The 27,522-nt window shown below is 46.9% G+C and overlaps 1 protein-coding gene across 4 annotated transcripts in view; it reads right to left on the bottom strand.

The window, feature by feature from the left end:
- The window catches only part of STARD8 (StAR related lipid transfer domain containing 8), a 166,601-nt gene that overhangs the window by 14,123 nt on the left and 124,956 nt on the right, over positions 1-27,522 (bottom strand). For all 4 annotated transcript variants that reach the window (XM_063432169.1, XM_063432168.1, XM_063432171.1 and 1 more), the window contains 4 exons: positions 23,058-23,139; positions 11,670-11,733; positions 8,929-10,175; positions 172-345 (listed from right to left, as the gene is read on the bottom strand). In XM_063432169.1, coding sequence (XP_063288239.1) covers positions 172-345; positions 8,929-10,175; positions 11,670-11,733; positions 23,058-23,139 — 1,567 coding nt within the window. The remainder of the gene's footprint in view (positions 1-171; positions 346-8,928; positions 10,176-11,669; positions 11,734-23,057; positions 23,140-27,522) is intronic.

Raw genomic sequence — 27,522 nt, 5'->3', positions numbered from 1 at the left:
TAAGCAAAGAATAAAAAAACAAAACAAAAAAAAACATTCAATATTTCCACGTGGCAGTATATAGTACATACAACAGACTTCCCAGATGGTGAATACGTTGTTTAGCAGGTGAATGGCAAACTCATTCTTTAGAGTAGACGTATGACAAACACAGCCATAATGCCTACTTACCATGCCCATCCCTGCTTGCTGGGCACAGAGTGCCTCTCCATGATGGCAGTGAGCCGGAGCAGTGACAGCTTCTGTAGTAGATTGAGCTGTCCTGCTGACAGTCTGTTAATCTCGAAGGATGCCGAGCTGAGGCTTGGCCGGTGTGAGTTCTGGAAGCTGTGCCAGCGCAACTTCCTGCCAGAGAGTGAGAGCGTCAGTGCATCAAATTACAGCCTTACATTTTAAGATTAAACTATCAAAATTAAAGCAGGTACATGCCCTTCCCAGCAATAAAACTAGTAAACTGAGAAGAAGGGGTGATTTATACAAACTATACACCATGCTTGCTCTTTTATAAATTGTCAAAATCAAGCTAGAAGTCCATTGTGGTGCTTCTGATGGAGATTTCCCATACCACTGCCATATATATAAAAAAAAAAAAGTTCATCCCAGAAAGTCTGAGAAGCTATTTCTTTAGAAATACAATATGCCAGTTGGTACATAGGAATCGTTTCCATGTAATTCTCAGTTTCCTTTTAGCTTTCTACTTTAACCCTTTAGTGACCAGACCGTTTTTCTATTTTCTTACTGTTAAGGATCAGGGCTGTTTTTACATTTATGCGGTGTTTGTGTTTAGCTGTGATTTTCCTCTTATTCATTTACTGTACCCATACATATTAAATACGGCTTTTCTCAACATTAAATGATCTTTCTACAGATACCATTATTTTCATCATATCATATAATTTACTAAAAAAACAAAACAAAACAAAAAAATTAAACACTTTTTCCAACTTTGACTCCCAAAACATGTTACGCATCTACAATTGCCAACAAACACCCCGCTAAATAGTTTCTAAATTTTGGACTGAGTTTAGAAATACCCAATCTTAACATGTTCTTAGCTTTTTTTTGTGCAAGTTATAGGGCTATAAGTAGAAGTAGGACGTTGATGTTTCGAAATATATATTTTTTTAAAGGGTTATCGGTCATAAATCTCTGAATCGCACCTCACATTTAAATTATTTTTTTTTTTTTAAGTAGACAACCCAGGGTATTGCAAATGGGGTATATCCAGTCTTTTTTTAATAGCCACTTAGTCACAAACACTGGCCAGAGTTAGCATTTATATTTGTTTGTGTGTGAAAAATGCAAAAAAACTATTCTGACCACTAACTTTGGTCATTTGTGCCATTTGTGAATGAAAAATGCAAAAAAGTCACTTTCACTGACAATATCATCGCTGTGATGTGTTTTACGGTTTTGAATTTGTATTTAGCAAAGTCTCCAGAGTAAAACAGTATCCCCCATGTACAGGTTTTAGGGTGTCATGGAAAGTTACAGGGTTAAACACAGTGCTAGCAAGTTAAATTCTCTGGACATTCGGCCTGGGTTGTCAGACTGGTCCCTCAAATTGCAATCAATAAAATTATTACATAAATATGCACATAGAATTTAAATAGACACACACACACACACACACACATACATATATATATATATATATATATATATATACACACACACACACACACACACACACATACATATACACACACATATATTTGTGTTAAGGGCTCATGATAGTACAGAAGAAACAAACACTGATAAGTGTAGGATGGTATTAAAAGAGCAAGTCGGTTGTGGTGTGCCGGAACCGACGATGAGGTAGGCCTGTAAATAAAGAGGGCAAAAGTAGAAAATCAAATTTATTACATACCAGCAATATACATACTTTTAACCAGACATGTCTTGAAAGGCATTTCTTACTTCTTGTACCGGGTTAGGTATGTATCTAGAGTATGAAGCAGATGATTTCCAGCGCCCTAGTGACTTGATAACATGTACTGGAATGTTTGCACTGGATGCTGTGGAGGCCGCTCCTATGCGGAAGGAGTGGCCTGAATAGTTAGCTGATTTGAGGCCCAGCTGTGTAAGTAAAGACCTGACGTGTGTCATAAAGGTGGTGGTAATGAGTACCGAACCTTGTAGACGGAAAAGTGGTTGAGATGGTGGTGCTTTGTTACGCTGGGTATATGAGTCCAGTAGTTTGACGGGGCACCACCTGTTGTGAGTAGGATAGTATTTAACCTCTACTGGAGGTGCATGTTGGCTGGTTTTGGAGTGAGGCAGAGTCAAGATATAGTAGTCCATGTGTTTTGTTAAGTGTGAATGAAGTAGGATGTGAGTGGACTGTGTTGTGTTGATGGCGGTACATTCTTTTGGTCTCAAGAAACCATAAAAGGCTACGTATATAGAGGTTTTAATGACGAGATTTGTGTTGTTGGCAAAGCGTTTTAAATCTAGTAAGTTGGATAAGTCTTTAAAAACATGGAAATCTATAGGTAGTCTCTGGGCCGTACGTGGGGGTTCGGATCTCTGAATACCCCTAAGGATGTTCTTAATTTGGTAGAAGGACATGAAACTTGAGTTGTTTGGTTGTAAAGTTAGCATGTGATGTTGGATGCCTGTCAGATATAGTTTGATTGTGTTGTATGATAGTTTGAGGTGGCAAAAAGAAGCAAAGCCCAACAAGGATGTCATGATGAAAGGTTGTAAGATGTTGTGTTCCGACAGGAATCTTTTAAATAAAATGAAAGCCCTGTCGTAAGTTTTCCGGGTATTGGTAGACAGTGCTAATTGGGACAAAGTTCTGCTATGTTGCATGATAGCGTCTAGTCCCTAACTAGATGGTGGAATAGTGGAGTGGTCGTGGCTGTGAGTGCGGCTGACGGGAGTATTTGCAGAAAAGCCTGGAAATTAAAGCGAGACAAGTTGTCAGCAGCCGTGTTGCATACACCTGGAACATGAACACAAAACAAGAAGAAATTATGACATGCAGCCAGCCAAGTGAGTTTCCTCAGGAATCTCATAATAGTCAGTGATTTGGATCGTCCTTTGTTTATAATGTGACAGGTTGCTTGGTTGTCTGAGTAGCAACATACTGACGAACCTGCCCATAAATGCCCCCATGCCACGGCAGCCGCCACGATGGGATGTATCTCAAACAGAGCTGAGGTAGTGGAAAACCCTCCAGGTCCTGAACCTCTGAAGGCCAGCTGCCCCAAAGCCATTCGTTCCCGAAAATTGCTGCAAAACCTGTGGTAGACGCCGCGTCTAACCAAATGGTAGGTGAGGAGTCAGACAATTTAGGGAGGTACCTTTTTTACCATTCCAGGTGGTTAAAATGTTTCTCCACATAAGTAGGTCTGCCGTGGCTTGGGTATCCAGGGGTAACCTGTGTGCATCATGTCTAAAAAGTGGGAACATGTAAAGGAGTCGTGAGATGAAAGCCCGGCCTGGAGGTATGATGCGCATGGCAAAATTCAGTGACCCAAGCAGAGACTGTAGTTCTTTGCGGTTGCAAGTACCGAGTTGTATGTAGAGATCTATGTTGGTAAGAATGTTTTCTACCTTGGTGCGTGGCAGTCTAGCTTGCATGGTGGCTGAGTCTAGTATGATACCCAGGAATGTGATGAAGGTATCTGGTCCTTCAGTCTTGGTGGGGGAGACTTGGACACCCACCTGTTCGAATAGACTGATGGTTTCTTTGAGGCTAGTGGGAGGGGAAATATTCTCCTCAACCAGTAAGAAATCATCCAGATAATGTATAACTGTGGGGCATCTGGCTATATTTAATAATAACCAGCATAGGGTTTCGGCGAATACGTCGAAAATGGCCGGACTACTTTTGGAACCAAAAGTTAAATGTGAGAAAAAGTAGTAGTTCCCGGCCCACTTGATAGCATGCAGGTGCCACAGTGTAGGGTGGATAGGCAGTAGCTTGAAAGCATTTGTGATATCGGTATTACTGAGCCATGCTCCGACCCCTGCCTGCATGATAGCCGTAATGGCGTGATCTATGATGGAATATTGCAGTGAAAATTCCTCAGAGGGTATGAGGGAGTTCAGACTAGGAGTGGCAGTGGTGTGTGGTGCTGATAGATCGATGATAAGTCTCTGTTTGTGGGAAGATGTCCCCGTGACAATACCGATGGGGTTTGTCCTCCAAGTGGTGAAAGGAGGGGACTGGAAGGGCCCCAATAGGAAACCCTCTGCCACTTCCTTGGCTATGAGTGTGTCCACCGCTATAGGGTTTTGTTGTGCGGATTGTAAATTAGGACATTCCAGGATTCCGGAAGGCATGTGTATGAGACCTGTGTGGAATCCTTCTGATAGACCCGAGATAATGAAGTCTACCAAATGTCTAGATGGATGATGTGACAGTAATGTCGTAAGTACAGAAATGTTTATTGACATTGAGTATTGTTTAGGATACATTTTATTTGGACACATAGTTTTAGCATGTGCCCTGAAACATTTAGAACTTATATGCAATAACCGACATCCACTGTAATTACATGATCCGACATTAAAATTATTACATATCTGGGACTTGCCCAGAAACTTGATAGGCCGTCCCAGTTTGTCTTTGGGTGTTTTCTCTGTAGAACCAGAGGCACTAGTGCCCTGCGAGGGTTAGATTCGTTCGCAGTGGTTGGACAGAAGTTAGCCGTATGAGCCATGGAGGAGCAGTATGCACAAGCCGGCATTCTTAGACCTGCAAATTGTCTGCAGAAAATGACTATCAATCTTGCTCCAGTCGGACCTTGTCCCATACTGGGAGAAAGCGCCAGACACTTTAGCAGAAAAGGATCTATGGTAATCATAGAAAGCTGACCCACCATATTTGTTGCCCAGGTCCACCAGCTTGTGCATATACAAGTCAAACTCCTCACGTCTGTGGGGATATACTACACAAATAACATCACGATAAATGCCAAATGCCAACACAAATTCAGGGATAGTCAGTTTCCTATTTAAGCGGGCATCCTTAGATTTGACCACCACAGAAATATCGTCATAAGCGTAAGTCTTATGTTCCACCACATCCTGGAAGGCAATCAGCAATGAAGCCAAGTTGATATCTTTACCTTCCAGGATATCTTTTTTGAGGTGCTCAGGTATCATATGGGCAGGGTTAACCTCTTGATCATCAGAGGTGGTGGCTGGAGAAACTGATTGCGACTCGACCAGTGCTGGAGGGGTCACAGCGGCCGGCCCAGCCATGGTAAGGGCTGTGGTGACCGATTCGAGTTTCTCCAGCCTGGAATTGACCTTGCTCATGGACGCCATGAGGGATGAGACCATGTATATCTCCTGGGTTAGACTGGCTAGTCCCTTCCCCAGCGTCCATGTTATCGGTTGAGGTATGCAGCAACTTGTAGAGTTCCGCTTTCCTTGCTGTTGCAGGGAATGGGATTTGCCGTCTCCTGAGTTTGTTGGTTATGCGAGGGATTGTCCATGACCTGAAAGATGCTGGACTAGCCACCTCTCCTCCCTGTGATGGGGTGTTTGCTCTAGCCGGAGTGCCCGGGTAGGGAGAAATCCTCTACCCCTTCTTGAGACATACTAAATGACAAAATATTTAGTTCGTGTATGGAAACCCAGGGGTGGTACTGGCAGGCTAAAAATGTATCTTGTTTGGTGACAGGTGAGGCCCTGGGCGTTGCCAAGTGGCTATGAGAGGCTCTGTCTATGAATTGGCGCGAGGGGTTATTGAGGCCACCCATCGTAGTGGCAGGAATCATAGGCCTCTCGGTGATGGTAACAGAGAACAGGGGAAGGGAGTGACAGGTGAGGCCCTCTCTATAATATTGCAAGGCGGCTAACTCACATGTGGCGCGATTAACGTTTGCCTCCGAAACGTTGAGGCGGGGGTGTTGGCCTCGCGGACCACTAAACGATAGGCAGAATGCCAAGAAGGAAGGTACCTATTTGGGCCTATACCCCTAACTTGCCAGTACTCTTTGGCCTAGGGGGAATGAAATGTATGTGAACTACAACGTGAGCAGGCTTACGTACCTGGTAGTATGTATAAAGTTTTGAGATTTGACAGGTATGATAAAACTGGATAAACCTAAAAGGGTAAAAACAAAATGTGAGAGTGAGAATGGATCCTGTGAGACCTGTGTAGTCTGTATAGGCTAGGATTAGGGCTTCTACCAGTATGTGTGGGAGGTGTAAAAGACTATGAGTATGATAGTGACATGACTGGCCCATGCTTGGTGATAAGCGGTAAGCTGAGTGATACCTGGCAGTGAGGGCTTGGTCGTGTATTGTGTGTCTATAGAGGGTGACCGGATGATATGCATGCCACTAACTGATCTGGAAAATGCTAGGGTTTGGAGTATTCAATGATGCAGGGAGGGATGGGATGATCATGTATAGAATATATATGTGCCATGGCATAAAAAGGAATGCTGTGGATGAGGTTGATGTGAAATGACAGTATGCAGAAACAAAAAAGTTGTTGCAAACGTGACGTATGAATGGTTGAACCAGAACGTGTGATTCAACCCGGATGTCTTGTGAAAGATATGACCGTGTTCTTGTATACTTGTGTTACGTCGACTGAGTATGCCAAGAAATGGCCTGAGTTTGTAAGTGCCATGTAATCGTGATGTACATGGTTGTAATAAAAGCATGATCACCATAAAACCTTAGAAATAAGCCATAATCGTAGGCTAACCCTTATTGTAATATACATGAAATATCTATAATTTAGTAATTTAAAATCACTATAATCTAAAACAATACACAAGAGAAAAATATTTAACAAGATAGGAACTTAAAAAGTGTAGAAAGTATAGCTGATTTAAATGAATTAATGACAGTACCTAGGAAAAGTAAATGAACAGAATTTGGTTTAATATAACACAGAACAGGGTTCTAGCAGTATGACAGATGTGAACGAATACGTGCATAACTGAGCAAAAACTGCGGAAAGCATGATTAGAATGAATAGAAAGTAACAGTGTCATTCGTCAAAAGTTTGACCGACCTAGATGAAAGATATTTGTAACAACCGAACGGAAAGCAGCATGAAATGAGAGCTTACGGTACAATGAAGCGAAAACAAAATGAAACAAAATTGTGTTCAGGAAACCATACGTACCATATGGTAGAACATACCAAAAGGATTATGGCACGAAAAGTTTAAACCGAAATGAGAGATAACGTGTGATTTTTGACCTGGCCGGAAAGCCGTAAACTGAGGACCCGTTTGAAAGCGGAACGCCGTGGGACTAAACCGGGCGTCGGACTTATGATTTTGAAGTCCCTGGGACGTTATCTTCGACGAAGACCGGAGTCATGAGGAGCTGGACGGGCGGAAAAGACCTTCAAGAGGATTCCTGGACACAGCTACACGTGAAGAAACTTGTGGGTTTCTGAAAACCAAGATGGCGCCGTACGAGAACCGGAAGTGGATCCTCATGCAGCGCTGACCTCGAACGGTATGGAGCCAGGTAAGGGGTGTCCCTTAAGTAGGTAAGAGGTGTGTCATACGCCCCTCCCACAATTACAGGCCAAAATGCCTTAATACATATATACACACACATATAATTTCTAAGTGTATTTTGATATTAATATATAATATCAAAATACAGTTAGAATACAAATTATATTATATAAATAATTTTTTTAAAATTATTTTTACACACACTTTTTAAAAAACACAATTTTTTTTTATATATTACAGATGCAGGGAGACTGCCTGTTAGTTCAGGCAGTCCCTCTGCATGCAGCACTATGGACGCAGGGGACCTAATTTGCAGGGGTGGGACTGTCTGGGCTGTCAGGTAGTCCCCCCAGACCGGGAGCAACACCAATCGCCGGCGGGGAAATGGGGGCGATCGGGTAAGTAATCTATTTGCCTATTTTACCTAGTACGTCCGTGGTCCCTAAGGACCGTTTTTGTCGGACGTACCTAGTACGCGGTCCTTAAAGATGATCACAATCTAATTCAGTGTGAGTACTACCAGGGCACACATTGTATTGGAGGAGAAGAAATCAGAACATTGTTCTTGATTCTCCTATTCTGCTGACTGACAGTTGCCAAGTGTAGTATTTATATTTGTTTTACGGGGAGCCAAGATGGAAGAACTCCAGAATATATACGGTAATACAACAGTGTCAATGTTATTGTATATTTTTACACCTTAGAAATGCACATTTATTGAATAAAAGATAAGTAAAAACAATATTGAAAGTCATAGTTGCTCATTATGCACTTTTATTTAAATAGTGGTTTTGTAGGCCTTCCTCTTTGACAGCTTGTTCTCCAGACCTATTACAGACCACCCCAACCTGGTACATGCTTTGTTCTGCTCCTCAGGTTTATTCTGGACTGGCCCAACCTGGTTTGTGTGAACTCTGTACAAACCAGGTAAACTTGTACTGCATGGTCCTAAGAACAGTTTCTGTTCTCCAGATCTGTTATGCAATAGCTTAACCTGGCTTGTGTACTCACTTAGCCTGGTTTGTGTACGTTCTGCACCTTTTCTATACCAACCACACCAGGTATGTGTATTTTTTTGGTTTCTGAACCCCTGGCGTATATTGGATAATGCAAAACATAGTATAGGTTTGTTTTCTTCTCTAGACCCATTCTGAACCAACCCAACATGTTTTTTGTACTTTCTCCTCTCCAGACCTATTCAGTACAGGCTCAACTTGGTTTGTGTTCCTCCTAGGGTAGTAAAACTCTACTATTAAATATTATATACAAAAAGATTTGCCTATTAATAAAGTGAGTATGCAATTGTACACTGCACTATATATATTCCATTAAATCAATAGTTAGGATGCACGCTTAATCCTTTTACTGCAAATGTGAGTGTCCAATAATTTAACATTATTTCAAAGATATCTGCAAGGTAGTGTTCTACAGCTACTTTTTTTTCTTACAAAATGATGAATGCATTTCTGACTAACCTGCATGGCCGAGTTAATGAGGCCCCGACCCCAGAGTCCCTCCTTTCTCTCATCTCTGTATCCTCTGTATCATTGAGAGAATTTCCTGTGCTGTCAAAGTCACTGGCTGAAGTGCCAACATCAGACATAGATCTCTGTTCATAGGCTACATGCCCAACTTGTTCACCCCCAGAGTCTGTACCCTCATCAAGCTCTGGACATACAGTTCTTGACCAAAGCTCTACCATGCGCTGAAGACCTCGTACGTGATTCAGAACATCATCCAGATGCCCAAACAGGTCAGGACTACCTTCCAAATCAAGAAGGTCCCCACTGTCTGCCAGTGAAGATGGTACATTGTCATAGATACTTGAACGGCTTCCCATAGAACTAAAGGAACTTCTTCTCTGCCTTCCTTCCAGGTCTTGAGAATCCATACTGCTACATACAGACTGTCCCAAGGATTTGCTGCCCATTTTCCATGCCTCCAAGGGCACACGGGTTCCAGAATATAAACTTTCAATAGAAAGAGACCTGGGGAAGGTACCAGGTTTATGGTCAGTTGGGATGCAAACAAGACGATCTGACTTTTGAGGAGGTCTGTTCCTTAAAGCTTCTTTCTCATCCATTACAAAGTTGCCCAAATAATCCACACTACATCGTCCATCCAGATGAGTCTTTCTAATGCTGTCGCTGGATGCACTTTTAGTCCTGTAACCGGGGTGAAGGAAATCTTTCTCAAACACTGGAATGTCACCATCGTCGCACTCATTTGGAAAGTTCATATTGTCTCTCTCAGAGTCATCCAGATCAGTTGTAGTATCTAATCCTGGCAGTCTTTTTCGACTTTTGCCTTTATTTCTCCTGCGCAGTGACTCCATCCTCTTCAGGAAGCCTTTGGTCATCCTTTTCTTTGTCTTCTCCTTCAGACTAGTATGATTACATGCCAGAGATTGGTCACTAATGCTCCTATATGGCTTAGATGCAGTTGGTGAGCTGGACAAAGGCATATCTGGAGGTGGAGTAATGATAATATCCAAGACCCCTCTGCTGCTTCCTGCACTCTGCAGAGAGGTGGCCTCCAGTTCTGTGCTAAGGTCTGTCAGGATGCTGTCACGACTAGATGTACTCTTTATGGTAGGCGGTCCTGCAACTGTTGGTGAAAGGAGCTCCACAGAGTCCAGACGAGACCATCGACCTTGGTCTCTCTGGAAAGCCCAGCGATCACTAATTGCACACTGGTCATCTTCATCAGAGTCAACTTCATTCTAAATTGAAATTGAAGGAACATTAGAGTTATAAGAGTCAATATATTTTGAATGAACTGACAATACACAAGTAACGCAAGTAATCGTATTAATATAACTAAGGGGGGGAAAGGACAGACAACATACTTTACACCGAGTAAACCAAATGACAAAAGTTGGAAAAGTGAAAAAAATGCATATTAATATTGTGTCGAACACAAGAGCTTGCAAAGAGAAGCCATCTGGTTTAATTTTAACTTTTTCTACATTGGGAAATCTCTCAGGACTACTATCAGAGGGGCAAACGTCCTCTCATGTTCTATATTTTATATTTAGCAATCCTAGATTATTTGCAAGCGAATCCACCAAGTAATCAAGGGCAATATTTAAAATATTACACCATTATCCTGCTACTATTTTTATATGGCACAATGTAATAAGTGGCTCCTTGGGACTTCCTCAGTCATTTCCATGATATGGACCTGATTTTTTTTCTCCAAAGATGAGGTCCTTGAAGGCCCTTTGTGTTTGTAAGTGTACAAATTCTTGAATTCCGAATGTCTTCACGTAATGGTAGTTTTATTTTGGTTTTAAAGCCTATTACGTTTTTCTTTCTTCCGATTTGAAAGTTTATATTTGTTTACTCCACGCTAGAATGGTGGTTTGAAGGTGAGTCAGATACATCTCATTCAAAAATTGTTGGAGTAGATTATACATTTACATGGAATTCAAGATTCTAGTTTAAGATTTTGGCCCTAAATGTGAAATTCACTTTGAGTTCCTGAGAATCCTCACTACATAAATGTGTTTGTAATATAGAAGAAAATCAATGTATATTATTTAAACAGACTGATTTACACTTTAGATCTATAAATTGTTATTTATAAAAGTCACTTAAAAAAAAAAAAAGTGTTTAGAACAGCCCACCCCTGGCCACATCCCCACCCAGTGTCCCCCTTTTGTCCATTTGAAATGATGAGAAGTATGAGGTGGGATAAACAAAGGTGAGAAGGTTCATACATTATATATAGAATAGGAGGAGGAACAAGAATGAGGGGGAAGGTTCTGCAAACACCTATGGTGCAACAGACACTGTTCTATATAAACACAGAAGGAATCAAATTATGTGGTTGAATCTTTTGAACTGTATGCTAAATTTGCTCAAATCTACTGGTATTAGGCCAAAGACACGCAAACCATTATGTTTGCATTGGTCCAATGGTGCCACAAAGCAGCCCTGTGCTTGGTGTACATATAAAGCGTATTTTAGCTGCACACACTAGCAATAAATGGTTTTAAACATTCTTTGTGAGCTGGGAATAGATTAAAATGTTACACATTGAGCAGTTTAGGGGAACCCTGTGAGTGATTAACAGGAAGTACAGCTATGGACAAGGCAGATCTCCTGAATCGCTTTCTACTATAGATTTCTAAGACAGACGTGTTCTTTGTTCAGAACATTAAATTGTAACATTTCTCCAACAAATATTTACCCTTATTCCAGGGAGAACTCACCCGTTTTCTCTGAAAATGAACGTCCAACTTCATAGGAGCACATGAATTAAGTGTCATTAGCCGCCTGCAAACAAATAGGTAGGAGGCAAACTTTAAGTACAATTTTCAGATTTGGGGGGGAGGAGAGGGGACAAAAATAAAAAGTGGATATCTATCATTCAAGGGGAAACAGAGGACAAGTCGTGCATTTTCCTGGCTACAAACTATGCTTGTAGTGTTGGCTACATGCCTCCGTTTTATCTCCACATCATAAGTAAGCACAGAGTTGAAAATTTGTTTAACCACTTTGTTGCCAAAACAGCTTTAAAAACGTTGCATTGCAAACTGCATTCAACATCAATATAACAATTCTTGTGCGGTTTCTGGCCTATTTTAATAAGCAGATGGAGTGTTAAATCTCCAGGACAACCTGTGTCGACATTTGATCTAAGGATTAGTAAAAGCAGAGAAACCTTTAACACTTGGTATAATGTGACACTATTCCTTTCAGCTAAGCAGCAGAGCTCCTGGGTGTATTACCTGCCCGTGGAAGGGTTAAGCCCACATTCTGCCCAGGAAGGAAATCCTTGTTTCCAAATCAAAGAGGATTTGCATTAAATGTCACCATACCCTGCTGCTGGATCAAAGCGTTAGGCTGAAGTTATTTTATCCTCATCAAAAATGAATAGCGCAAGCTTTTTAATTCAACTTACTTTTTAAATAATAAGTCTACACAAAAAAGGTAGAGCCCCCAAAAAATAAAAATTGAAGTGAAAATGCACTAGTTTTATTATCTGCAATTACTAAAGATCTAACAGATTTTACAGTGCATTTATAGGAAGAATTGGCATAAAAAGGCTTCTGCACAACTTTTGGCCTCCACTTTCAAAAACCAATGGTCACGGGGGGCGTGTCCGGCTGCCGACAAGTATGGCCGCGTGAGAGAGAAGCTCCTCGAGGCCCGAAGCAATACACGGCTACAATAGGCATACCCCGCACATTACATCCCGCGATGGGGCGCACAAAGAAGCCCACTGAACCACAGGGTACCCCTAAACAATCGGGGTCCAGGACCGAGCAGACCATCCGGTCCTACCTCACCACCCCGAGGGACCTCACCTCCCAGCCGGAAATGGAGGCCCTAAGTGAGACGACGGGCTCCCCGCCCGAGACTCCCGCGGAATTCTCCCCGGCCCCATCGGCTTCACCTGCATCACGGGGGACGCTGGATGGGGATCTGCGCGCCCTACTGCCCAATCTACTCACCAAGGCAGACCTGGAGGCACTCTCCGACCGCCTCTGCAAAGCGATCCGTGAGGAGCTGACACAGGTGAAGGCAGATGTAGCTGGCATGGATGCACGCCTCACAGTGAATGAAGCTGACACCAGAGCAATAAGGTCAGACATAGCAACAACACGCAACACCATACAGGGCTGTGAAGCCAGCCTGGCCCATCTAACCACCTGGGTGGATGACCTAGATAACAGGGGGCGCAGGCTAAACCTCCGTGTGAGGGGAGTGAGAGAAGAGGGCCCAGGGGAGAATATACCTGAAATTCTGCGCACAATCTTCAGCAATACCCTGGGAGGCCAACAAATCAACAGATTAGGCCTGGTCAGAGCCCACCGTGCCCTGCGCGCGCCACCTGCTACTGGCGAACAGCCACGAGATATTGTTTGCTGTTTAGACAACTTCGCCTTCAAGGAAGATATACTGCGCAATGCGCGCCGCATGGGTACAATCCGCGTTGACAATCAGCAAATATCCATCTACCAAGACCTATCGCGTTACACCCTGCAAGCTAGGAAGGCTCTCAGACCGGTCACCGTGGCACTCCAAGCGGCGGGTATCCCATACAGATGGGGATACCCCTTCTCCTTATCCGCCCGCAGAGGCCCAAACATCCATGTCATCAGGGCCCCGGTGGACGTACCGGTGTTCCAGCGCTCCCTGGGGCTCCCACAGACCCAGGTACCGAACTGGCTGGACCCCCATTTTCTACAACAAGCGACGGGCCCGCCACCACCACCTATGGGCAGAGGCCAGGGCGGAGATAGGCCCCAACGCAACCGTCCGTGGCACCAAGATCCGACGAGATCAGAGGAATAGAGGATGCAACAGCGACACATGGACATGCTGGGAGGGGACGAACCGCTAACACATCTATCCAGCACGCCCGTGAGTACTTTATTAAACACCAGGGGCCACTGACCACACGCACATAACAGGAGGGGTGTATCCTCCACTTGGGGAGGGGGTCGTATGGGAGACCGGGACATTGCTACACATGGGGTCCTGAGACCTGGGACATTCACACAGAGCAACTTGTGCTACCGCGAACAGGACGACTACAATTCAGACCAGCAGCGACCACCGTAGGGTGCTCTGATACCATCGAAGTCATTGGCGTAGTTGGCCGCCCAAATATGGCCTATCTGTATGGACAATGCAGGACAATGCAGGACAATGGGGGGAGGGAGGGTGTCACACAGTCGCATAGTCATTCTGGTTCCCCACCGCGAGGTAATAGGCCACATGGCCCATCATCTGCACATCACTTTACGGACACTGGGACACACGGAGGGAGGGCAACAGGAAACGGGCAAGGATGCGACAAACATACGCCTGGGAGATTAGGGGGGGGGAGGAGGGAGGGGGGCAATGGCAGACGAGAAGGCGGATGAGACGGGCGGGGAGGGGGATAAGGAGCAAGACCCACAGAATGGAGGGTGGGGGGATGGAAGAGAGTAGGGGGGGGTGGGGGGAGGTAAGAAACAATGAAGGATACAAAGCGGAGGGGGGGGAGAAAGGACACCCGCTAGAGGAGGGAATTGCTGGAGGTGGGACATCACGGGCACCTGTATGCAGACATATCCATAAAGGCACCCAGGTCGGACATATAGGGGGGAGGTGGGGGGGGGGGGGGGAAGTACTGCCCACAGGGCATGGGAACGACTGTAAGAGTTCAATACAGACACATCTGCTCAGGAGCAATCAGTGACGCCCAGGTCACACCCACATACTGCTACTGCATAACGCACACACCTGCACGAAAATAGGACCACCCAGGTCACAGACCCACCCATGCTTGGGAGGGCAACCTCGATACCCGCAAGACAACAAGCACCCTACCCCGACATACCTCGCAGACTACTCACACACGCACTGGCACCGCACGATACGCAGAACCCACAACCTGTGCTCAGATCAAGGGGCGACATGAAACACTAGGCTACCCACACACAGGCAAACCGAGACCTGCCCCACTACATGCACTCACAGGGGTAGCTTACCCAGATAGAAGTAGGGCCTACACGGGCCGCACTCTCACATTACCTGACAGACACCGATCCCTGTCATTGACGGCCGGACAGACGGCTACCCCCCGGCGCCACTGAGGCACGGCTTGGACAATCCCTCCCGTCAGCCGGTGGCAAACGGGGGATACCCGCATACCCCGAAGGGTTAGGACTAAAAGGTACCCTCAACTGAGTAGAGTACCCCCGTCCAGGAGTAGCCCCGGACACCAGACTTTCTGGGTCCACGGACCTTACCACCGGGACTTCAGTCCACCGACCCAACAATACCTAAGGTCCCTTGGAGACCACAACACAGACACACGCTCACACACACCTCATTCCGCCCCCCCCCCTCCCCTTGGGTTGTGTTCTTCTCTCTCTCCTCACCCTCTCTCTCTCTCTCCTCACCCTCTCTCTCTCTCTCTCTCTCCTCACCCTCTCTCTCTCTCTCTCTCTCCTCACCCTCTCTCTCTCTCTCTCTCTCCTCACCCTCTCTCTCTCTCTCTCTCTCTCCTCACCCTCTCTCTCTCTCTCTCTCTCTCCTCACCCTCTCTCTCTCTCTCTCTCTCTCCTCACCCTCTCTCTCTCTCTCTCTCCTCACCCTCTCTCTCTCTCTCCTCACCCTCTCTCTCCCTCTCCTCACCCCCCCTCTCCTCACCCCCCCTCTCCTCACCCCCCCTCTCCTCACCCCCCCTCTCCTCACCCCCCCTCTCCTCACCCCCCCTCTCCTCACCCCCCCTCTCCTCACCCCCCCTCTCCTCACCCCCCCTCTCCTCACCCCCCCTCTCCTCACCCCCCCTCTCCTCACCCCCCCTCTTACCCTCCCCCCCGGTCTCCCCCCCATATACCGCCCGCCAAAGATGCCCCGGAGGGCCGCGCCGGCTATAGGTGACGCTCCCTACGTTGAGGAGGACCTGAACATCCTATCATACAATGTTCGGGGCCTCAATATTCGAGAGAAGCGATCACGACTCTTGCGGGACCTGAAAAGATACCGCGCATCGGTGGCCTTCTTACAAGAGACACACTTTCAAGAGAACCGAACACCATCCCTGCGAGACCATAACTACCCACTAGGACTCTTCAGCAACAATCCACACCGCCGCACACTGGGCGTGGGCATCCTGTTTTCCAGAAGGATCCCGTTCGTCGAAAAGGACACGCTTAGATGCCCCCACGGCAGATACATCTTTACGAAGGGGACCATCCAGGATCGGGCATACACCTTCGCGACTCTATACGCGCCCAATACCAACCAATTCGGATTCCTCCGCTCGGCACTGAAGACCCTGATGGGATTCGCGGACGGCACCCTGATCATAGGAGGAGATCTTAATCTTCCGCTCCATCATCAGGACTCCACAGCAAACCCAGCACAGCGGACACCCAATAGACATTCACGGACGGTACAACTGCTGCACCATCACCAACTTACAGACTGCTGGAGAGCGCTGCACCCCACCGCGAGGGACTATACGTTCTACTCCACGACGCACGCCACCTACACCAGGCTCGATTACTTCCTCCTACAGTATCACAACCTGCCTCTTCTAGTGGAATCGGAAATCCTGCCCATGACGTGGTCGGACCATAACCCCATCCGCATACGAATCAAGTCACCCCTGTTCCGACCCCGTCAGGTGTCTTGGCGGCTCAATGAATCAATCCTCAAAGACCCTAACCTGGTTACCGAGACTAAACAAACTATCCAAGACTACTTTCTTTTAAATGAAACAGAAGACGTGTCGCCCCTGCTATGCTGGGAGGCACATAAAGCGGTACTCCGGGGACACTTCATTGCGCGATGCTCGGAGATGAAAAAGGCATACAACCAGACGATAACAGACCTCAATAAGGACATTGCAGAACTGGAATGTCATCATAAGCGTACACTGAACCCATCGACCTATCGAGACCTCCTTCTCAAGCGCACCCACCTCACCGAACACTTGAACCGAACAATCCAACGATCCTACCAACACTTCAAACACCGGATATATGAACATGGAAACAGATGTGGGAGACTCCTGGCAACGCTACTAAAGAAACGCAGGAACCACCTGTATATACCCAAGATTCGGAATGCCACGGGACAGATATGCCACCTACCCAACCAGATCTCAGCAGCGTTCACCCAATACTACGAGGACCTCTATAATCTGAAACCAGACACACAGGCCTATGCGACGCCTCACAAGGGGGAGGCCATCCGCGCATACCTTGACACAGCAGGATTGAAACAAATAGCAGCCCCAGAACGGGACGAGCTGGAGGCCCCTATCACCGTGGAGGAGCTGACCTATGCACTCAGAAAGGCCAAGACGGGGAAGGCACCGGGGCCAGACGGACTGCCTCTGCTGTACTATAAAACATTCATGCCGGATCTCCTACCGAAATTACACTCGGCTCTAAACTCGATCTTGGATGGGGCAACCCCCTCAACCCAATTCACGGCGGCGAACATCACCCTCCTCCCAAAAGAGGGTAAGGACCCGACATCATGTGCTAGCTACCGCCCGATCTCAGTCCTGGATGTGGACGTCAAGCTCCTGGCAAGCGTGCTGGCTGGCCGCCTGGCGCCTTTGCTTCCGGACCTGGTCCACCCAGATCAAACAGGGTTCATCCCAGGGAGAGAGGTTAGAGATAACACCATACGGGCACTGAACCTGATCTCCATAGCCACGCGATCCAAACAGCAGACCCTAATCCTCTCCACGGACGCCGAAAAGGCTTTCGATAGGGTCAACTGGGAATTCCTCTTCGAAACCCTACGCGGCCTAGGCATCGGCCCCAAATACATACAATGGGTTCAGACGCTATACAGTGACCCGACGGCGAGACTCCGCATCAATGGGGCCCTCACGGACCCATTCCGAATACGCAATGGAACACGTCAAGGCTGCCCCCTATCTCCCCTGCTCTTCGCGCTAACCCTGGAGCCATTCCTTAACAACATCAGAAGCAACGAGGAGATACGCGGACTCAGCATTGGTCGCTCACACCACAAAGTCCTGGCCTATGCGGACGACCTCCTCTTCATCGTACAACACCCGGCTACGACACTGCGAAAGATCATGACGGAATTCGAAACATACGGCAACGTCTCCAACCTACGTATCAATTATACCAAATCAGAAATGTTAAACCTCAACGTTGGACACACCCAAGCGCAGACTCTCAGGCGCCGCTTTCCCTTCCGCTGGTGCACCACCAAGATGCGATACCTAGGGGTGTGGCTCACGCAGAACCCGGCAGACCTGTACTCACACAATTTCCTGCCGCTCCTTCAGACTGCGCAGGCAGAATTACAGGCCTGGAACACATACTACATATCCTGGACTGGCCGCATCAACGCGGTGAAGATGACTCTTCTCCCAAAATTCTTATTTGTTTTCCAAACCGTACCAGTCGCGGCACCAAACAGCTTCTTCACATCCATCCAAGCGGCAGTCAGGCACTTCATCTGGAAAGGCAAAACCCCCCGAATAGCCCACTCCCAATTGACTCTCCCGAAACTCAAAGGGGGCCTAGCCCTCCCTGATTTCAAGAAGTATTACATCGCAACCCACCTCACAAGGATCATTAACTGGTCAACCAAGCCGCAAGGAAAACCATGGATCCAACTGGAAGAGGACAGCACTAACTGCGACCTGCGAGCCCTACCCTGGCTCACTAAGGAAGCTAGCCGACACGTACAACACGTGAACCCGTTTGTGAAGACCACACTCAGGATCTGGCACCAGACAGGGCCCAAATTCTATCTTACGACGGACCCGAGTCCCCTACTTCCCCTCAGAGGTAACCCGGATTTCCCAGCAGGGGACATGGGCCCAACCCTGCAATCAGGGCTCAATAATGCGCTGCCTCGGATAGGAGATGTGCTAACATCCACGGGCGCAATACACCCAATAACCACCCTATTTCCGGACCAAAGACATACCCTATTGCACACTATGGCGCGTGAACAACTACGGCGCTACACACGCTCAATCCCCCAACAACCGAGCCTTATACGGGAATGTACGGAGTTCGAAACCCTATGCAGAACGGACACACCGCCCCCCAGGGCGATCTCTCAAATATACACCTCGCTGGCAACCGGACGGTACCTCCTGGCACCGCCATGCATTAGGAGATGGGAAGAGGACCTTGAGGAGCCACTCACAGACACAGACTGGGATAAAATAATTGCACTCATCCAGAAGACCCCCGGCTCAGCGAGGCTCCAGGAAACCTCATATAAAATATTCACGAGGTGGTACGTCACTCCAGCAGACATTCACACCAGAGACAGCTCAAAATCAGACACATGCTGGAGATGTGGAAGAGAGGCCGGGACGTTCTTACACCTCTGGTGGGACTGCACTCTCATTAGACCATTCTGGGAAACGGTGGGACGAGTGATCACCGAAACTACGGAGGAATGCCTCCCAATGACGCCGGCCCCCTTCTTGCTGCACCACACGACGATGCCCATGCAGGTATATAAACGATCAGTGATACCCAGGCTCCTCAATGCAGCGAAAACAACAGTCCCTATCTTTTGGAAACAACCACGCACCCCCCCACTCCGACGATGGGTGGAAGAGGTGGAGGACACCCGGAAATATGAAGACTTGAAGACAACCACAGCAGCGACAAAGGAAAGGTACACGAAGAGGTGGTTCTACTGGATGAAATATGTCACCTCAGACGACTTCGTAGCCCTTTTGACTACATCAGACTTTAGGGAGGAGCAGACAAGGAACCAAGGAGAGCCGGCCACCGGTGATGCGGACGGGGCGGGGCGGTCGGGGGCGGAGAATGGGGATACAGATAGGCGAGGCGGCAGGGACGCCCGCACGCCCTGATGCCACTATCTCTTCCAGCCCCCCCCCCCCCCACATGCCTTGCCTCCCTACTTCACTATGTTTCTCGACCCATCCCCTTTCCCAAATCCCAGACCCTCACACCCACAAACACGACATAACTTGGACTCACATAGCCGCCCAGATACTGGAATCGGAACCGAACTCTACGACAACTATGCTACGTATGATTAAGGCACACACACAGACACACACAAGACAAACGTTTCTCATTTTGTTTATATAATGATCACCTATAAGGCTCTTATACAATGGCAAGTTTCAGAATACAAGTACCTGACTCTACCTGTGTTGCTCACTAGAGGGGGCTGAGAGAACACATGCTCTCGCGCAACCTATGCTCAAAGAGCTTTTACTACTAACTTCCACAGCATTGTCATCAGCCAACATATGATTGTTAACTGTACAGAGTTCACTTTGTTACCGCTTTGTTACTGTTATATTGTAACTGTTGATTAGACCTGTTGCACTGGACGGCTCACCGTCATACAACGCTTTTCCATCTGAGCTAAGCCTCTACGTAGGCATACACAGTCATAAATGTAAAGTACTTGACTATACGCACTGTTCACAAAAATAAAAACCATTTAAAACAAAAACCAATGGTCACAATACTTACAAATAACCCAACTTTTGTTACGATGAGATACGAACAAAGTCCCGAATTGTGTCCTAACACGAATGGAGAAACGGTTCTCATTCGGTAGTTTCGCCAGCGTTCTGTCTAAGTGACAGAGCGTTCTGGAAAAGTGAAAGGAGGCTTCGCTGGAACACGGAGGAAAGGTGAGAATTGTGGGAAAATTGCTCTGACAACCGGAAATGAAGCACACTTTGCTCCTCCGCTGGTCAGGCATAGGAAACCTCCATAAGACAAAGTAGCCTTAGTGTCCCCCACCGCCCTGTCCCCCTCCACACCTGCGAGGCGGGTAGGGTACCTAAATAATGATGGGGGGGGACCTATTGTCCTCCCTCTGGCCCCCACCCCTGAGCACACTTTGCTCCTCTGCTGGTCAGGCATTCAGGGATTGCCAGGTGTAGGAAAAGTAGTCCCTACTTTGTCTTATGTTTTAAAGAAAACTAGAGCAGACAGGAAGAAATGAAGAACAGATCCTGAGAGAGGGAGAGAAGAGATATCGATTAAAGAAAGGTAAGTTCGGCATGATAGTGCCGTTTTAGCAGTCTCCCAACAGATAAAGCAACCAACAAATGCAACATAGTAGCATGTATAAGCTACAATTTTAGGACAACGTTCTAAAAGAAGAGCAATAAAGAGGAACATCTCCTGGTTTTCATAACTACTGCTCCATTTGTAGTCGGGTTTCCCCAGAACTCTGCTTTATAAATACCGTAACTCCCAGATTGCTTGTAGGGTCTTTTGGAATTCAACATGGTCATAGATAAATTATTTACATGTCCCACAAACTACTAATGGGAATAGCAGGTACACAGTGCAACAGTATGAACTGGCATCATGGGGTATTTTTAGTACACAAAGAGTCAGATAAATTATACACAACAACTTCCAGGAAAGCAACAGCAGGGCAAGCACGAGTTATAAAATATGCCAACCTGAACACAGTAAGAAAATCCACAAATCCCAACACAGGGACTATAGAACTATGGACATTGTCTGGTTCACTTCTACAGGAAACACGTCTAGGGACAGAATACTCATAGCAAAAATAGACAACAGAATGGAAGTTCTTTCATCATACCAGAGAAGCAGATTTTATGTGCTATTACAGCCTAATAATTGGGACCATGGGGGAATAAGGGTAGGAAACACACATGTAGCATGCAAAATAAAGAAAGACAAAAAAAAGAAAAAAAAACAATCAGGGAAAAAATACAATGAAATGATTGGAGACATGGGGATGGGGCGGAAAGGAGGAGTCACTTTTCTGGGATAACTACTATTAAATAGAATATTGTAAATCACCTATAACAATAAATGCAGTGGTTCTGGTGTCTATGGCCTATCCATGCAGGCTCTGCAATGTAAAAGGCTGCCTTTTCATGGAAAAGATAGTGTTCACATTGCTGCACAGTGGCCTTCACTTAGACAGCCACTAAGGTTACCTCCTGGGTGAGGTCCTGCAAGCTTTGAAGGACCTATGTTCAGTGTTTCCACACTCTGTATGGAAACGCTGAACACTCCCCTCAGAGATGGACTGATTCAATGCATCTCTATTAATAGAGGTTGATTGGCGCAGCTCAGTTTTGTTGGGCATGAGCAATAGCCTCCCAACGCTTTCCTATGGGAAAGCATTGGATTGGCGGAGATCAAGACTACTTCAGCCAGTGAGGGGGGCACCCGTATTGAGCCCAGTGCAGCAATGGAGAAAACGTAAATAACAAATGTGTTCATGTAACTTTTTATTGTGCCATGAGATGCTCCTTTTCTTTTAAACTTATATTTAAGATTTAGGAAATTATATCAAACCAGGGGGGGGGGAAATGGATCTAGATCAATTTCAGAGTTCTATTTCCTGTCCTTTCAGCTGTGAGGGGAGGAGCTAACCCATGAGTAAAAGCTGCCATGTTTGATCAAGAAATCAGCATTTCCCCTTTAAATGAGGAAAGGAGTAAAATCTCTGAAAAGCACATGGTAACTGAAAGGTACCTGGGCATGACATTTTATTTCCAGCAAACTCTAGATTTCCACTAACCAGAGCCAAATAACCACGTAGCTTAACAAAAGAAGATTTACGTTTTGTCCAGAGATCGCACTGTTCTCTCCAGGGTACACATAGGCCACCAGTGCCCTTTAGCCAATACCCTACTCCGTGCTGGAGAGGCATTACTAATCCTCCACAGTCAAAAAGCACGCATTTACACACGACAGAGAAACATTACAAAGAAAAGTTTAAAAGTACAATTTTAATTCTCCCCCAAAAAAATTTTTCTTTCACAAAGTGCCTTTTCTTCCCTCGGTCACATATTGGATTCTGAAAGCCTCCCACTGTTTTACCAGCTCAAAGAAAGATCTGTGTGTCTTGTACCAGATCACCCTGCACATAAGACCCATTGTCCTGCGTTGCCTACACTTTCTTGGCATTTTATTCTTTTACATTTTAATGAGGCAACTCATTGAAAAGGCATCAGCGCTATTAAAGCTATTTTGCCCATTACATAAGTGCTCACTCTGTGGATGGTTTGCGTCATGGCTGTAATTCAGACATAAAAACAGTGTCCATCCATAACATGGGGGTCAGAGAAAGATCTGAAATTTGTTAAGTACCTGCAGAGCGATTTGAGCGAGTCCTGGTCCAAGAAGCGATGGTCTCTCTTCACGCATGAAATGTCCACAGGAAACTGAGAATCTGCAAGAAAACAATAAAAAAAAATGTAAAAATTTGATTGACAATGACAAGCAGATAGCAGGTTGTGCCCTGGAACGAGATACAGTGACAGGGATGCACAACAACAAGGAATTACAAGTGGGGTAGATGGGAGCAGGACACTAGAACAGTGGGGTCAGCAGCCCAAAGTGCCAGCAGTAGAGCCTTAAGTGGTGCCTTAAAGCAATTTGTATAACCTGAATTATGTCATATACAGGGAGTGCAGAATTATTAGGCAAGTTGTATTTTTGAGGATTAATTTTATTATTGAACAACAACCATGTTCTCAATGAACCCAAAAAACTCAATATCAAAGCTGAATATTTTTGGAAGTAGTTTTTAGTTTGTTTTTAGTTATAGCTATTTTAGGGGGATATCTGTGTGTGCAGGTGACTATTACTGTGCATAATTATTAGGCAACTTAACAAAAAACAAATATATACCCATTTCAATTATTTATTTTTACCAGTGAAACCAATATAACATCTCAACATTCACAAATATACATTTCTGACATTTAAAAACATAACAAAAACAAATCAGTGACCAATATAGCCACCTTTCTTTGCAAGGACACTCAAAAGCCTGCCATCCATGGATTCTGTCAGTGTTTTGATCTGTTCACCATCAACATTGCGTGCAGAAGCAACCACAGCCTCCCAGACACTGTTCAGAGAGGTGTACTGTTTTCCCTCCTTGTAAATCTCACATTTGATGATGGACCACAGGTTCTCAATGGGGTTCAGATCAGGTGAACAAGGAGGCCATGTCATTAGATTTTCTTCTTTTATACCCTTTCTTGCCAGCCACGCTGTGGAGTACTTGGACGCGTGTGATGGAGCATTGTCCTGCATGAAAATCATGTTTTTCTTGAAGGATGCAGACTTCTTCCTGTACCACTGCTTGAAGAAGGTGTCTTCCAGAAACTGTCAGTAGGACTGGGAGTTGAGCTTGACTCCATCCTCAACCCGAAAAGGCCCCACAAGCTCATCTTTGATGATACCAGCCCAAACCAGTACTCCACCTCCACCTTGCTGGCGTCTGAGTCGGACTGGAGCTCTCTGCCCTTTACCAATCCAGCCACGGGCCCATCCATCTGGCCCATCAAGACTCACTCTCATTTCATCAGTCCATAAAACCTTACAAAAATCAGTCTTGAGATATTTCTTGGCCCAGTCTTGACGTTTCAGCTTGTGTGTCTTGTTCAGTGGTGGTCGTCTTTCAGCCTTTCTTACCTTGGCCATGTCTCTGAGTATTGCACACCTTGTGCTTTTGGGCACTCCAGTGATGCAGCTCTGAAATAGGGCCAAACTGGTGGCAAGTGGCATCTTGGCAGCTGCACGCTTGACTTTTCTCAGTTCATGGGCAGTTATTTTGCGCCTTGGTTTTTCCACACGCTTCTTGCGACCCTGTTGACTATTTTGAATGAAACGCTTGATTGTTCAATGATCACGCTTCAGAAGCTTTGCAATTTTAAGAGTGCTGCATCCCTCTGCAAGATATCTCACTATTTTTGACTTTTCTGAGCCTGTCAAGTCCTTCTTTTGACCCATTTTGCCAAAGGAAAGGAAGTTGCCTAATAATTATGCACACCTGATATAGGGTGTTGATGTCATTAGACCACACCCCTTCTCATTACAGAGATGCACATCACCTAATATGCTTAATTGGTAGTAGGCTTTCGAGCCTATACAGCTTGGAGTAAGACAACATGCATAAAGAGGATGATGTGGTCAAAATACTCATTTGCCTAATAGTTCTGCATTCCCTGTATATCAAGTCCTATAGGAGCATTGGTATATTAGTGAATGTATTACAACATAATACAAAGGTCTATTTAATACACAGCAGCAGGATGTTCTGGCTACATTTTTTCTCTTTTTTTATTTATTTTTTTAAAAGGTTTGATTTAACCTGTGAGTTAAAGAAAAAAGCAATCAATAAATCAGAATATGCTTTATTGCATATGACGTTTAGTATACTTTGAATGTACCATCAGGTAGCAATACTGCAGTGCATTCTGGTCCATGAACTTTATGATTTAATAAGCACACATTTTTTGCACAAAGTGAAGGATATTCAGGCGCACAAACTTAAATCCAAAAAGAGACTTTCAAAAGGACAAAGGCAATCTTTTCTTAGTCAAAGCCTCTCTCAAGGGTTGAGAGACGAAACGTTACCTCTGTTCCTATTAAAGTCTTCATTTGGATTTAACCTTTGAGTGCCCACATATCCTTCACTTTGTGAACCATGTGAATAGAGTATGTAGCCTTCACAGTCAGTCACAGGATTTTGCTATTGGAGTACAGTGTGTGCCGTCCCATTTCTTCGAAAAAGCATACATTTTGTGATTCCACAAGAAATTTAGAACCTTGCTGGTCTGTCCCCTGAATAAAGGGGAAGGAAGTATTTGCCCCTCAGAAGGTTATGAGCGCTGGCTGTTAGCAGTTGCTGTCATCTTTGTTTATTTGGGAGTTGTTTTAGGGAGGGGAAGAAGTGGAAGTCACTCTGTCAGACAATGGTTGGCTTGACACTTCACCATGATGCCATGCTTCCAGCTATTGTTTTGGAGCACAGTTCCATCCTCTCAGCCCCGTGTGAGTTTTTGTAGACTTGATTCCTGATTTTGTGGTTTAGATTAAAACATATTCAGACTATATTGAGCTGGACTGCCCAGGTCCCCAGAGTGCCAAGCATTAGAGATACCAAAGGAAGGATATGGCTTCAGGCCATATGAGAAGCAGGACAGGGCAAAAAAAGTGCATGCATCTTAAAACAATTCTCTGAACCATTAATACTTAGTTATTTGAAGTCTGTATAAAAAAAATAGGGAGGGAGGGGAAGGATACTGACACCCTCCCCCCCAGCAGTACCCCTACCCCCCCCACACACATCACCCCCCCACCACACACACAGCAGCCCCCCCCACACACACACAGCACCCCCCCACCCCACACACAGCAGCCCCCCCCACACACACAGCACCCCCCCCACCCCACACACAGCACCCCCCCACCCCCCACTCACACACACACACACACAGCACCCCCCACCCACAGCACCCCCCCACCCACACACACACAGCACCCCCCCACCCACACACACACACACAGCACCCCCCCACCCACACACAGCACCCCCCCACCCACACACAGCACCCCCCCACCCACACACACACACAGCACCCCCCACCCACACACACACAGCACCCCCCACCCCCACACACACAGCACCCCCCACCCCCACACACACACAGCACCCCCCACCCCCACACACACACACAGCACCCCCCACCAACACACACACACAGCACCCCCCACCCACACACACAGCACCCCCCCACCCACACACACAGCACCCCCCCACCCACACACACACACACACACAGCACCCCCCCACACACACACACACAGCACCCCCCCACACACACACACACAGCACCCCCCCACCCACACACAGCACCCCCCCACCCACACACAGCACCCCCCCACCCCCCCACACAGCACCCCCCCACCCACACAGCACCCCCCCACCCACACACACAGCACCCCCCCACCCACACACACACACAGCACCCCCCCACCCACACAGCACCCCCCCACCCACACACACAGCACCCCCCCACCCACACACAGCACCCCCCCACACACACACACACAGCACCCCCCCCCACACACACACAGCACCCCCCCCCACACACACACAGCACCCCCCCCACACACACACACAGCACCCCCCCCACACACACACAGCACCCCCCCCCACACACACACACACAGCACCCCCCCACACACACAGCACCCCCCCCTACACACACACACACACACACACACACACAGCACCCCCCCAAACACACAGCACCCCCCCCCCACACACACACACAGCACCCCCCCCCCACACAGCACACACAGCACCCCCCCCTACACACACACACACACACACACACAGCACCCCCCCAAACACACAGCACCCCCCCCCACACACACACACACAGCACCCCCCCCCACACAGCACACACAGCACCCCCCCCCACACAGCACACACAGCACCCCCCCCCCCACACAGCACACACAGCACCCCCCCCCCACACAGCACACACAGCACCCCCCCCCACACAGCACACACAGCACCCCCCCCCACACAGCACACACAGCACCCCCCCCCACACAGCACACACAGCACCCCCCCCCCACACAGCACACACAGCACCCCCCCCACACAGCACACACAGCACCCCCCCCACACACACACAGCACCCCCCCCACACAGCACACACAGCACCCCCCCCCCACACACACACACACAGCACCCCCCCCACACACACACACACAGCACCCCCCCCACACACACACACACACAGCACCC

Source organism: Pelobates fuscus, chromosome 9, assembly GCF_036172605.1.
Source record: "Pelobates fuscus isolate aPelFus1 chromosome 9, aPelFus1.pri, whole genome shotgun sequence".
NCBI lineage: Eukaryota > Metazoa > Chordata > Amphibia > Anura > Pelobatidae > Pelobates > Pelobates fuscus.
Note: the sequence above shows the minus strand (reverse complement) of the source record. Positions and strands in the feature narration are given on the sequence as shown.